A 12,627-nucleotide genomic window follows, 5' to 3' on the forward strand; every position below is an offset into this window, starting at 1 on the left:
TTAAGATATGTTTTCCCAGAATGAAGTCGGTAGGAGTACAGAAACCGCGGAAACCACTACAACATCCAACCGACTAGAAAACAGGTTCTAACCACGCGCTACACTGGTCCAATGGAACTTCCAATGTTTAACACTTAGCCACGTAGAATTTTGGAATCCTGTCTGCGTCCGCAGCCGGCTATTTGAAGAAAAACATGTATATTGTAAGCAACTATGGTTTTGAGAAACACACCCCTAGTTGCTTTTAGATGGAGATATGGTTGTGTTTTTATGCAGCAATACGCAGATAGTTAACCCCTAATTTTAAAACTAGGATGAAACATAAGGCACTGTAATATAAAACCTCGTGTTTTTTTTAACCCTCTTCTCTCATCTCATGGCACAATTTTGTGAAACTGAAATGGTGGCCAACAATAGGTAGCGATTGTCTGTGGTTTCTCAGTGCATCCTTCATAAAAATGTCCGTGAAATAAAAGTAGTGTCAAAAATGTAAAGCATTTAGACAGTGTATCGCCAGCACACCTGTCTTTCCATCCATCAGAGTAAACCCCCTACCCCCAACACACACACACACACACACACACACACACACACACACACTGAATTATGTAGAGGAAGCGATAACTTTGCACTTTTCATCATACAGACACCTGGGCACTCGTATCTAATTGAGCACCTGGCGTGTCACATTCATGAACATTCATTCCATAGAGAGAGGCATGAAATGGAGCACTAATCAGGCTGGCAAACTGCTATTAAAAATAAAAAGGCATTCGTCAAGCTGAGTCCTGCCCATGTTGTATGAAATGGCAGCATTTTGTGTTTTAATCATGCATGGTCCCTAACGAAATAGACTGAAAGTTAATCATGCATGACGTGTTCTCCCATCTCTTGCGTTGGCTCTCCTAGCTCCCGTGGAAGTCTCTGACCAGCATCATCGAATACTACTACATGTGGAAGACCACAGACAGATACGTACAACAGGTGAGGCTCGTCTTCGTGGAGGCTCTGCAATGCAGCTGTGCTGCAGGAGGATGTTTGGCCCACAGATTTTTGTTGATCGCCCCATGCCTCTCTGCCTTACTCAGTGTTATTCATTCTCTCGCTCTCTCTTTCTCTCTCGCTCACGCTCTCTCTCTCTCTCGCTCTTTCTCTCTCTCTCGCTCTTTCTCCTTCTCCAGAAACGCCTCAAAGCAGCAGAGGCAGAGAGCAAACTGAAGCAGGTTTACATCCCAACATAGTGAGTGTGTCTGCCTAGCCAAATGTACTGCTTCTACTGTGACTGTTTGAGATATTGTTATAATATCGCCCTATTTAAAATTCCTTCTCGCTCTCTCTCTCTCTCTGTCTCTGTCTCTCTCTGCCTCACTGCCTGTTCTGTTCTTTGCTGCAGTAATAAACCCAACCCTAACCAGATCTCGCTGAGCAACGGCAAAATGGCCACCATGAACGGGGCTGCAGCACCAGGAGGCTTCCCAGCGACTGGCGGCGGCCGTGCCTGCGAGAGCTGCTTTGGTGAGGAGCCCCTTGTATACTCACTCGCTCACTCACACACTCACTCACTCGCAACTGAAGGATAAGGGGCCTTGCTTTTTTTCCCCCCACATATTAAAAACCCCACATGACACACAAACACAGCTAGATGTTACATCCGTCTTACTACATTACAAAACATGTTCACATATACATGTAGCGTCCTTTCATTTGCTGACACCGTTTCCTGTTCCCTTTCAGCCATCCAATCCCCACAGTGGTACTCATGGGGTCCCCCCAACATGCAGTGTCGCCTGTGTGTGTCCTGCTGGATGTACTGGAAGAAGTACGGTGGCCTGAAGATGCCAAGCAGAGCGGAGGGTGCAGCAGAGGAGAGAACAACACCCCCCAGCCCCACGTCCACATCCCACGTCAGCACGGTACGGTGCAAGCACACAGTCCACATACACATGCAGCGCAAAAGTCAAAGCTTGTATTTCTCAAAGCTGTATGTTAGGGCTCGAAATCAAGGGGAAATTGCAATTTTTGGTGCAACGAGTATAATTCCTGGCTGTAACCATTTAATAGGGGGCACGCAGGGGGCAATATAGTGACATGTCCTCAGGACATGTTGACTGGCTGATATTTCTGGCCATAAATCTATAGGCCCACCTAAGCTTCATGCTATTTCCTTTTATATAATTGTTACTATTTGGTTTTATTTTGTTCATACCTATTATATACAGTCTTGGTTATATTTGATTTGTTTTATTTTAAAATCAATCTGATCAAAATTCAGTTGTGCATTGTTTAATATGATTGATCTGATGATCAAGATTAATACTTTTTTCCATAATCGTGTAGTCCTGCTGTATGCAATTCCTCAGTAATGGAGCACTTTAACAAACACTGCAGATGTAAACAAAGCAGATATGTTGCCATGTCAACAGAGATCTCGGAGGCAGGTGTGATGGCAGGGCCAGAGAGAAGCTGCATAGAAACAAGTCAACCTGAGAGACAGAGAGAGAGAGAGAGAGATGAGGGCTGCGCTGAGGTCAAGTATGGAAGTACGAGAAGTTTGTTGAAGCAGTCATGCAGCGAGGTGGCCAAATCTGGCTTCAGAGTGAGAGAGACGGCATTATGAGTTCTTTCCAACATCCTAACTCCCGTCCTCCCCAAGTGCTTGTGGCCTCGTGATGATGTCCCAAGCATTGTTGATGATGTGCAGAGGTTTAATTCAGTATCTCGCAAAAGCACAGTTGAAAGGTCATTTGCAACTGGGATCTTGGATGGGGGAAAGTCCCCCAAAAGTTGTTTTGACTAGGCTAACGGCAGGTAAAATGTATGGATTCCACGGAGGTGGGGCCGCGTCACAAGCACAGTTCGAGGTCACAAGCACATGTTGAGGACGGAGGTCAGGATGTTGGAGTGTACCCTTGGAGTGTAGAGTATGTTGGAAGGGTTTGACTTGGTCCAATTCTGTATCTGTATATCTGCACTGCTACCCCACATTTATTTTAGTTTGCAATTAAATCTCTGACTAATTGAATGACTCAGTCTGGTTGGCCTGCTTAGTAGTGACACAACCCATTAAGTTCCCATGTGAACCTGATGCATGGCATACCTGTCAACTTTGAGCCTCAAAAAAAGGGGCTAATTCCCAGATTTTACGTTCTACTCCGCTTTTCCCACTGACAGTGCGTTCTACTCTGCTTTTCACACTGACGGTCCACGTGCAAGGCCAGTCCTGTACAAAATCCCCCACAGCACGTTTGAAATGGAATATGTATAGCATAAAAATGAATGACTTTCTCCTCGTTTTGTCGCTCAAATTGTCTGGGGCTGATGCAGAACTTCGTGCTGGTACAGGTTGTGATGCAAATACGGACAATTTCGTGTTCAGAGGCTTGTGTTCACCATATGAACAGCATTGTTTGTATGAACTGATGGTGTCTGCGAGGTAAAGAGTGGACACGCACACGCCTGCGGAGCTCGAGGGTGAGCGCTCGTATTTTTAAGGAACATGAATTCTTGATTGTATCTGGCATAAAAATCTACTGCCAGGTAGCCTTGATAGACCAAGACCCTCTCTACTTCTGTAGCTGCTGGAATAAGTAAAGGGCTTTTGAAATTGGCTTTTCTTGCTAACTGGTAGGGCCGTGGGGAGATTTTCTGGACGGACGCTTTCTTTTTTTTGATGATGTGAAAAATATGGGTCTTTGCGGAAAAATACCAAATCTAGAAGACAGCAGGAAATAAGTCAGAAATGGGGAGTTTCCTGTGAAAAGCAGGAGAGTTGACCGGTATGCCATGGTCAGAGTTTACCTGTTGATAGCCCAATTTCCTACCTCTAAAATTTGTGTTCAATTGAGATTGTAAGCGACTTGAGATTGTAAGCGACAGTTTGTACCCTCTGCTAATCTCGCTTATCCCTTCCACCTCTCCCCTTTCTCCTCTCTCCCCCCCTCCTCTCCTCTCTGCCACCTGTTTCTCCTCCTCCTCCTCTTGTGCTCGCGCCCTCTCAGGAACCCCGTTCTCGTGGCCATGGGCTGCGGCAGGGGGGCCACATGGGTCCGGTACGGATGAGCGGCAGCCCCAAGTCCTCCATGAAGACCAAACAGGCCTTCCTGCTGCAAGCCACACGCCTCACCAAGCTGGCGCGTCACATGTGCCGCGACCTGATCCGGCTGCGGCGTGCCGCGCGCCGCCCATTTGTGCCCATTAACTGTGGGGCCATAAAGGCGGAGTGTAAGAGCTCTTTAAATTCCTAACTTCAGTCCTCACACACATGCACACACATGCACACACACACACACACACAACACACACGAAACAGTCATGCAGACACCCTCATGCACGGCCACCACATTGCGCTGCCATTCCTCCCCCCATCCCCTCTGTCTCTCTCTCTCTCTCTCGCTCTTTTTATTATTATTATTGTTATTATATTATTTCATTTTTTGTATTCTTCCCCCACTCCCTCCGTTTCCAATAAAGACTGCCTGTCCTCCATCACAAAGCGTTTCCATCATCTTTTGTTCCATTCCGTTCAGCTTGCTTTAATATTATTGTTGTTGTTTTTTGTTTATTTCTTTGCCCTTCAGTAATGTTCATTCGTCATTAATTAGTCTTACTGTAAATATGACAAGCGTGCACTTACAATGGTTAAACACAAGCACATCCTTTTTTGGGCAACAGATCAAAGGAAAGTGCACATGCAGACATTTTTAAGGCTACAGAATGCACCAGAACACCTCATCTAAATATATAAGGTGAACATTACACTTACAAACCCATGATCAATTTTGATGAATGTACCTTTGCCTTTGAAAGCTCCTCCTCATAATCAATTCCTTTTAAGATGCTGTTGAAGAGGGATTTTTTTTTTGTTTAATTTTTTTTTTACTAGTGATTAAACGATCGCCCCCCAACATATGAGGTAGATAAGTAACTTGTGCAGGTATGGCATGTAGCGTCTACTCTATTTTCAGGTGCAACGATGTGTGAGTATGCGTGTGTCTTGAGAGTGTATGAAATGATATTGCTGGCAATCACGTAGCCCTTACTGCACAGAGGGTGACCTGGTTTGCATCCTTTTGCACAAAAATGCAATAGTAGATAGCAGACAGTAGTTCAATGCAGTTCAAATTGTGCTTTTAAAAAAGCAGTAGAGACTTGGTTGAAGGAGTGATGCTGTAGTCCTAGAGCAGAGAAAACGGATAGTCAGGGTGTTGTGTGGATTTGGTTTTATTTCTGAGATTCACATCTGGCCCATCAAGGACTTGGTAAAGGACCCTCCTGGCGTTAATAAGCTCACAATCGCCTAAGGTCAGCGATTTGTGCAATCAGCAGGGGCGGGATGCCTCTGTTCTGCTGCGACCTTTTAAGGTGTCCGTGATGCCCTGCTCCTATGAAGTACATGTGACCAACCAAAGGAATCAGTTGATTTTGTACAGTATCCAGTGAGGCGGGCCTAGTATGTCATGTAGAGATTAACCAGTAAGGGGAGAACTATAAGCATCAACATTTGCAGTAGGTTTTCTGTCAGGCAAAATGACTCCTGCTAGGTCCAGGTTAAGGGAGTCTATCAGAAAAAAACATTTGCCAACGGGTATATCGGCAGAGCATTCAAGAGAATACTGGCTCATCCCAAACACAGACCAGCATTCGCCCTACACCCCCTGCATATGCCCCACCCACATCTCATTTCTGTTCCATCATTACCCCCACCTCTCCTCTCCCATTGCACATTTGTCGCTCTGCCATCCTTCCCGTTGCCTGTTTGTGCCCGTCTCACACTTGTGTTTGTTCTGCAAATGCATCCGTCTGCTCCAGGAGCGTGCTGTCTCCTCTCGTCACAACAGCACAGAAACCCCAGTGGCATGCTCTCTGGTTGTGTCTTGTTTGTTTATTTTATTTTTTTGTTTATTTGTTTTGGGTTTTTTGGCCTCCTCTTGGTTTGACTTTACGTGTGCATGTGTGTGCCCTGTGAGAAGGAATGACAGAGAAGGTTTTTTGAGCAACACCAAAAAAAAAAAAGAAATTAAAAAGTCCCAATAAATAAATAAAACCATGGCTGAAAGCATCCTCTGCGCGTCCTCGTCGTGTTCATGTGTCCTGTGTGTGTGTCCATCAGTTCTCCACCACACTGTGTAGTGTGTTTTCTCAAGCAGGAGATCAGCATGGCCTCCTTCCACCATCCCCATCCCCACGCCATCTACACTCCACTTAGCTGCACTCAACATCAGTCTGTGTACCTTACAGTGTGTGTGCTTGTGTCTTGTGTGCATAGCCTACATGTCAATTCTTAGTGGTGGGGGGGTTTGACTGGCAATTGAGTCACTCCAAATCATGACCAGAGCTTCACGGCTGTTGGTTTCTGTGGTCTGCTCAACAATCTTCTAGTAGAGTGAGATACATCAAGCCTGTACTTTTCCTGGTTCCATCCATGTGACGTTACATCAAGAGACCTTCGGTTAGGAGAACTTTGGAGACTTTAGTTTGAGAATAAATGGAGTTCCCTTAGCGCTGTAGATGGCAGTAGCACACATTTTATGCAAGCCACCACAGAAAGAAGAATAAGGAGAGGACAACGCTCCCTTAGGCGGCTGAACTTGAGCACACTCCTTTGCATTGGGTAGGCAGGATTTGGGGTATCTTACTCTACTGTTTGGCCTGGCCTGCTGTGATGGAGCCTACCTTGTCAAAGCGAGCTGCCAGTCTTCTCTTTCTGCCGGTCCACCTAGCTCAGTGGTTCTCAACCTTTTTTGAATAAACGCCCCCTGCACATCATTGTTAACCTGCCAACGCCCCACTTAGTATTAAATAATAAAATAGACTAGTGCCCCCCAATGGCATCCAGTCACCATCCCCTCTGCTGTCTCCTCAACGCCCCCCTAGGGCTCCTCAATGCCCCCTTGGGGGCTCTAGAGCCCCCATTGAGACACACTACCCTAGCTAATGAACTACACAGCAGGGCTGAGATCTGCTGTCTCTGTCCCGAGCACCTTCTGCTGTTATTGCTTTGGTGTTTTTTTTTCTGTATTTGTACTGGTACCACAATAATACATTGTTATTGAATCTCACTTTTCTTCAGTATTGCTGTCTCTTGTAAGGCAGACAGCCATCTGCTCTTCAAGGCATGCACACACACTGGCTCCCACATATTCCCAAACCTGTGTGATCCGTAGTGTCCCACCAAGCAGTCTCTGAATTCCATGATTAGAGAAACTGCCAGCAGGCAGAAGTTGATGGGATGAACACAAATACAATAACATGCAGAACAATTTAAGTTGTTCAAATTGTGAATATATCACCGTTTCATTTTACCAGCGATGATTCTAGACTGATGGATTAGGCCGGCTGTCCAGAGCAAGTACACCCTGACCACTCTCCGTCTAAATTATCCTAATTTATTTAGTCCGCCTGTGAGGTGACATGTTCAATACATTTCTGATGAGGAAAAACAACTCTGTCCTCATATTCAGTCTTGTAAATGATCGGAAAAAAACGCATCCTGTCTGGGGCCAGAGTGGTGCCACCGTGAGACGACTCATAAAATGTTCCTGTTTTCAGTCATCAATCAGGCACTCAGTAAGCTGAGGGAGTAGAGTTGACAGAGGGAGTTGGTTATGGTGGAGGAGTTTTTGTCTATGAGCAGCATGCCAACTCTTTAATGGTGTATCCATAATGATTTATTTCCAAAACCCATGCTGACCATTCACAAATTTGATGTTTTGCATGAATATTTGCAAAGTTTATGCTAATATCAATTGGACTGAGCAGAGTAGGATTTACATTGAGAGGGTCCACCTATTTATGTATTGAAAATGCACATTTCTGAGTCCTGTGAGCCCACTGATTCATTTTAAAGGTGCTCTGTGTGGGATGGGGGTCAGTGGTATGTATTACAACTATGGCGTTCACCGAAACTATGTTGCCTATTGCCAAATTTGATTTTTTTTTTTTCTTCTTTACTTGTTTGACAAAAGCACAAAAAGTTTTGCAGCTAAAATGTCTATATCTGAAAACAATTCAAAATGGTGGGCATGGAGAATATTCATCTTTTCATGTATGAAAAGTGCAATTTTCCCAGTACTTTGAATTTGATGTGCTGGTAAGTATTCATGAAAAAGGTAACATTTGTGAATGGACAGCATGGAAATAAACTACTTAAATATTACACATTACACCTTTAAGTCTATTGCTCCAACAAGAAGAGAGGGGTTAAAAGGGGATGTTACTGACTCTTCCCCGTCTACGTTCTGATGTCTGTGTAGACATGATCAGAGTGTCAGAAGGCACAGGAGGGAGACCAGTGAGAGTTAGACCCACTCCAAGAAGTACCCTGACCAGTGTGCTGCAGTTCCTAGGTGAGTGTGCTTTACCTTCCTGCATGATAGAAATGTACTCGGAGAGTGCAGATTTCCTCCAATGAAGCTGTTTGATAGAACATTTGACTATGTTATACCCTATTTTTTTCAAGTCTTTCTGACCTGTTTTTGTGGAGATAGAAACTGGAGTGTCAAAATTCGCCCTATCCCACTTCAATGGTGAATAGTCTTTTTTTTATTCCTGGATCCAAACCGTGATTCGTGTGGGCTTGGTTGTTGAATCAGAGTCTCGCCCGGCGCCCCATGGCCTAAGGCCCCCTGGACGCACCCCCAGCCTTCAGGTGCAACCTCCCCGACGCCTGCTCTCCTCCCTGCCCAGCCATGGACCCCTCGGCATGCTGGGAAAACGCAGCTACCAGCATCACAGCCGGACGGAGGCAGAGAGGAGAGGTGCCACCGCAGTGCCAGGTGAGCCGATTTTAGGCTTCTGCCTTAAATATCACAACTGCATGTTCTGTTGCATTTGAGCATGAACTACAACCAATGTTTTACTTATGTTCCCACAGATGCCCCTGGACACATTGTTGGACCTGTTCTGGTAAGAGTGTACCACTGTAACACTCACAAAAAAGTAAAAAAAAAAAAAAAAGAAAAAGAAAGGATATGTATTAGTAAATAATAAGTTTACATACAGTGTATGTCAAATGGATATAGCTTATAATGTAATTCGATAAACAGACTTACATTGTGTTCATTTTATAAAACAGTGTGTTTTAAATAATTATTTCGTTTTCTATCTCTTTCTCTCTATGGTTATGACCAGAGATGTGTACTTGTGACTTGCGACTTGACTTGGCAATATCAGGAATGACTTGTGACTTGATTTGGACTTGACAGTTTTAGCTTGCAATGACTTACAATGACATGTCAAGTCTAATCTTTTTTTGCATTTGTATGTGAAAATATTAGACCTACTTGACAAAAATACAATTAAATGACCCCCACCCCCCTGCAAAAGGGGAACACGCACAGAAGTGTGGAGCAGTAATGAGTTTATGACCAAAAGTAGTTGTCAATATTGCACATAGAATGGGGACTTGTTGAGGACTTCTTAAGGACTTTACTTGGCTTCAATACGACTTGGATTTTACTTGATCTTAACTTGTGACTTGACTCTGACTTGATTGGAAGGACTTGAGACTTGCGACATGCAAATTAGCGGTTGGATCCCATCTCTGGCTATGACCTCCCTCATTTCCTCACTGTCCACTCTGTTTCTGTCTTCCTCTGTCTCTCAGCATAATGGGAAGAGCAGCAGTGGGTCCAGCATGCGTGCCAGCAACATGATGCTGCGGAAGCGGCGACCCAACTGGATTGACGCCCCAGATGACAGCTTCTTCCTTGTTTCCCGGGAAACCAGGTAGGTTAACTCTTTTTTAAATGTATTTTTTATTTATTTATTCATTTATTAGTTCATTTTATCCGACCTCTCACAAGTCCAAACACTGAAATGTACATGCACATGCCCCTGAGTTTGTGGGCGAAAAAGCTCAAGAAGGTCAAGGTCAAAGTGTAGCAGTTGACGGAGGCTTTGGGCCGACACACATACTGAAAGCGTTGTGAATTCTGGCTGTCAATTCAATACAATACAACAGACAGAGGAACAGAGAACAGAGAAAAAGTTCACACGTTTTGGTTAGAGTTATTTAATATCGCTACTGTTTTGACAATTGTATTATACTGACAAGGTGTACAATTTTTTTAATTTATTTTTTTAGCAGCACACTACTGATACCACAACAGAACCCACATACACAAGTTTTATAATGTGTCTGAATTTAAAGTACCTGTTGGTTCAAGGAGGTCCAAGTCAGATGTTCTCCAGCACTCCAACATTGTTAGTAAAAATTGGCCCTCTTTCTCTTCTGTGTGATGAACGCTCCACAGGTAAACTATGGGAAGACAATGTCACACATATACATAAATACATAAATACATACATACATACATAAATGCATACATACATAAATACATACATACATACATACATACATACATACATACATACATACATACATACATGCATACATACATACATACATACATACATACATACATACATACATACATACATACATACATACATACATACATACATACATACATACATACATACATACTGTACATACATACTGTACAAACATACAATAACACAGAGATGCCTCTGTTTATAGTGAAATAATATTTCTATGTGAATCGTTTTTTCATTTCATTGTATTTCCCTGTAATGCGCACATGGCATATGCGGTAGGCCCATCCGCCCTGTTATGTTACTGCACAGAGATTCTATGGATTGTTTTCAATGGATTGTTCTAGAATCCTACCTAACAGGTACCTAAGGATGATGCTCAGTCACTCTGAGCTGTGTCCACCATTGACCACCATTGTAACCTAAAAAAAAAAAGTCCTGTCCAAGGGACCTGGTTACAGACGGCGACACTCCAAGTTCAGCGGGTTATGCCAAAAGGGTGTAGTGGGCTCTTTGTTATTTTTATGTTTTTTTTCTTATGGCAGCAAGTGGGTCCCTCACAGGTCCCTGCTGCCTCCCCGTGCCCCAATGCATCATGGGTCACGCGTCGTTGTGACTACCTGTGAATGACTGGCTGCTTGTTTCATTTCAGTGCCGCAGCCGTTAGACACCTGCTCATGGTAAGTCCACACTACACATACACACACATCCACCCATACACACACAAACACACACTCACAGACAGACACACACATACACACACAAACACACACTAATCAATGCAAACACACTAACCTAGCCTACCTGTGGAGACCCGTCATTGCACCAGAGAATAATATTCCCCTGAAGTCAAGCATTGGCTTTAAAGTCCTTCATGAGTTGGGGAGCTGTCTCAATCAGATGGAAATGGAATGAGTGCTTGTCACTAGAGTTTGCTTCTCATAACCTCCCAAGATGTTCGTCTCCTGTGCAGAGTTGGAATTTGTAGCTCTTTGACGGGATCTGGACCTTGGCTCTTTATATACTGTGTGTATATATATAATCAGTGCTGAGAAGGTAACATTTCAGAAGCTGCATTTATAAGGTTTATTTTGTCTACACGACAACTGAATGTCCTCTTTCTTCTTAAGACCATCCTCGCAACTCTCTGAGACATCTGTCATCTGACATCTGCCATCTGTGTTATAATAAAATTGAAAATAAAATAATAATTATTAATATTATTATTAATAATAATAATAATAGCAATAATAATAATAATTATTATAAAAAAACTGGAAGGTATGGTGCCCCTGGTGAAAGTAATAGTCACTGAAAAGTTAACTACCATACCGGTAGTACTACACTACTATGATATATCACAGGCCTTAAGTAATGCACTACGACCTGGTCATTGCCATTCTGGTAACAGCAAGTTTATAATGCTGTGTCTTAACGGGTTTAAGGTGGATGTATTAGCCACTAATACATGCCTAACTGCCTGTTTAAGTCACTTACCTCCAGTCAATTCGCATCTCCCGTCACGTTTTGTCTGGGTTGGGTCTTCTGGGAGGAGATCACGCATGTCTCCATGACAACATGACCAATCAGCAAATGTGAGAGGGGGATGAACACATTACTTTCGCACAGATTACAGGTCACATTCAAACGTAGCGATTGGGTCCATCAGATGCCCATTTCTTCAACTGAGTGCGCTCCTCCCACAGGTAATCATCTCTCAAGTCAACCATTCCTGACCCTCTGTGCATAAGAAATTAGTCCAATGGTATGGTGCGACCAGACTACTGTACATTTCAGCCTACTTTTGTAGTTTTTGTAATTGGAGCACTGAAATATTTGCTTAGACAACGTGTATGTATGGGTATTTCATGTTTGTGTGAGCATAAGTCCATTTCCACCTTACGGCAAAAACCCCCCCAAAAAAACAGAAACAAAACAAAAAACCCAGCTAAAGCCATTCTGAAGATGTATGGCTTAAATGTTAAAGGAAATGATTAGATCCCTGGGAAATGATTGTGTGGGAAGGGAACTCAGGCAGGCAGTCTCATTCATCAGCGGTCCACAGAGATTAGCCCCCAAACCTGCCGAGGCAGCCAGGCGCGTGGGGCGCTGCCCAGTGCTCAAGGGCTCCCATGATTGATGTGTTATTGTGCCTGTACACAAGCACAATCATCTAGAATATGCAGCACAACTGACTAATGTGCGTGCAACTCGTCATGGGCTGCCACATTTTTATTTTCCTTCAACAGACAACGACCCCCCCCCCCCCCCCCCCCTTTTTTCCGAGCCGTC

The 12,627-nt window shown here is 43.9% G+C and overlaps 1 protein-coding gene and 1 long non-coding RNA gene across 2 annotated transcripts in view; one reads left to right on the top strand and one right to left on the bottom strand.

Moving 5' to 3' along the window:
* The window catches only part of mta3 (metastasis associated 1 family, member 3), a 29,178-nt gene that overhangs the window by 14,611 nt on the left and 1,940 nt on the right, over positions 1 to 12,627 (top strand). Inside the window, exons 10-18 of the mRNA XM_063216762.1 lie at positions 910 to 984; positions 1,182 to 1,240; positions 1,394 to 1,515; positions 1,735 to 1,913; positions 3,999 to 4,221; positions 8,253 to 8,345; positions 8,592 to 8,774; positions 8,873 to 8,910; positions 9,605 to 9,726. Of these exons, the coding sequence (XP_063072832.1) occupies positions 910 to 984; positions 1,182 to 1,240; positions 1,394 to 1,515; positions 1,735 to 1,913; positions 3,999 to 4,221; positions 8,253 to 8,345; positions 8,592 to 8,774; positions 8,873 to 8,910; positions 9,605 to 9,726 (1,094 nt within the window). The remainder of the gene's footprint in view (positions 1 to 909; positions 985 to 1,181; positions 1,241 to 1,393; positions 1,516 to 1,734; positions 1,914 to 3,998; positions 4,222 to 8,252; positions 8,346 to 8,591; positions 8,775 to 8,872; positions 8,911 to 9,604; positions 9,727 to 12,627) is intronic.
* On the bottom strand, positions 9,711 to 11,314 carry LOC134463587 (uncharacterized). Its single transcript, XR_010037776.1, has 3 exons — positions 11,131 to 11,314; positions 10,154 to 10,258; positions 9,711 to 9,936 (listed from the first exon to the last, which is right to left on the bottom strand). It is a non-coding gene; the product is annotated as an uncharacterized LOC134463587 (long non-coding RNA).

This window comes from Engraulis encrasicolus, chromosome 15, assembly GCF_034702125.1.
Source record: "Engraulis encrasicolus isolate BLACKSEA-1 chromosome 15, IST_EnEncr_1.0, whole genome shotgun sequence".
NCBI lineage: Eukaryota > Metazoa > Chordata > Actinopteri > Clupeiformes > Engraulidae > Engraulis > Engraulis encrasicolus.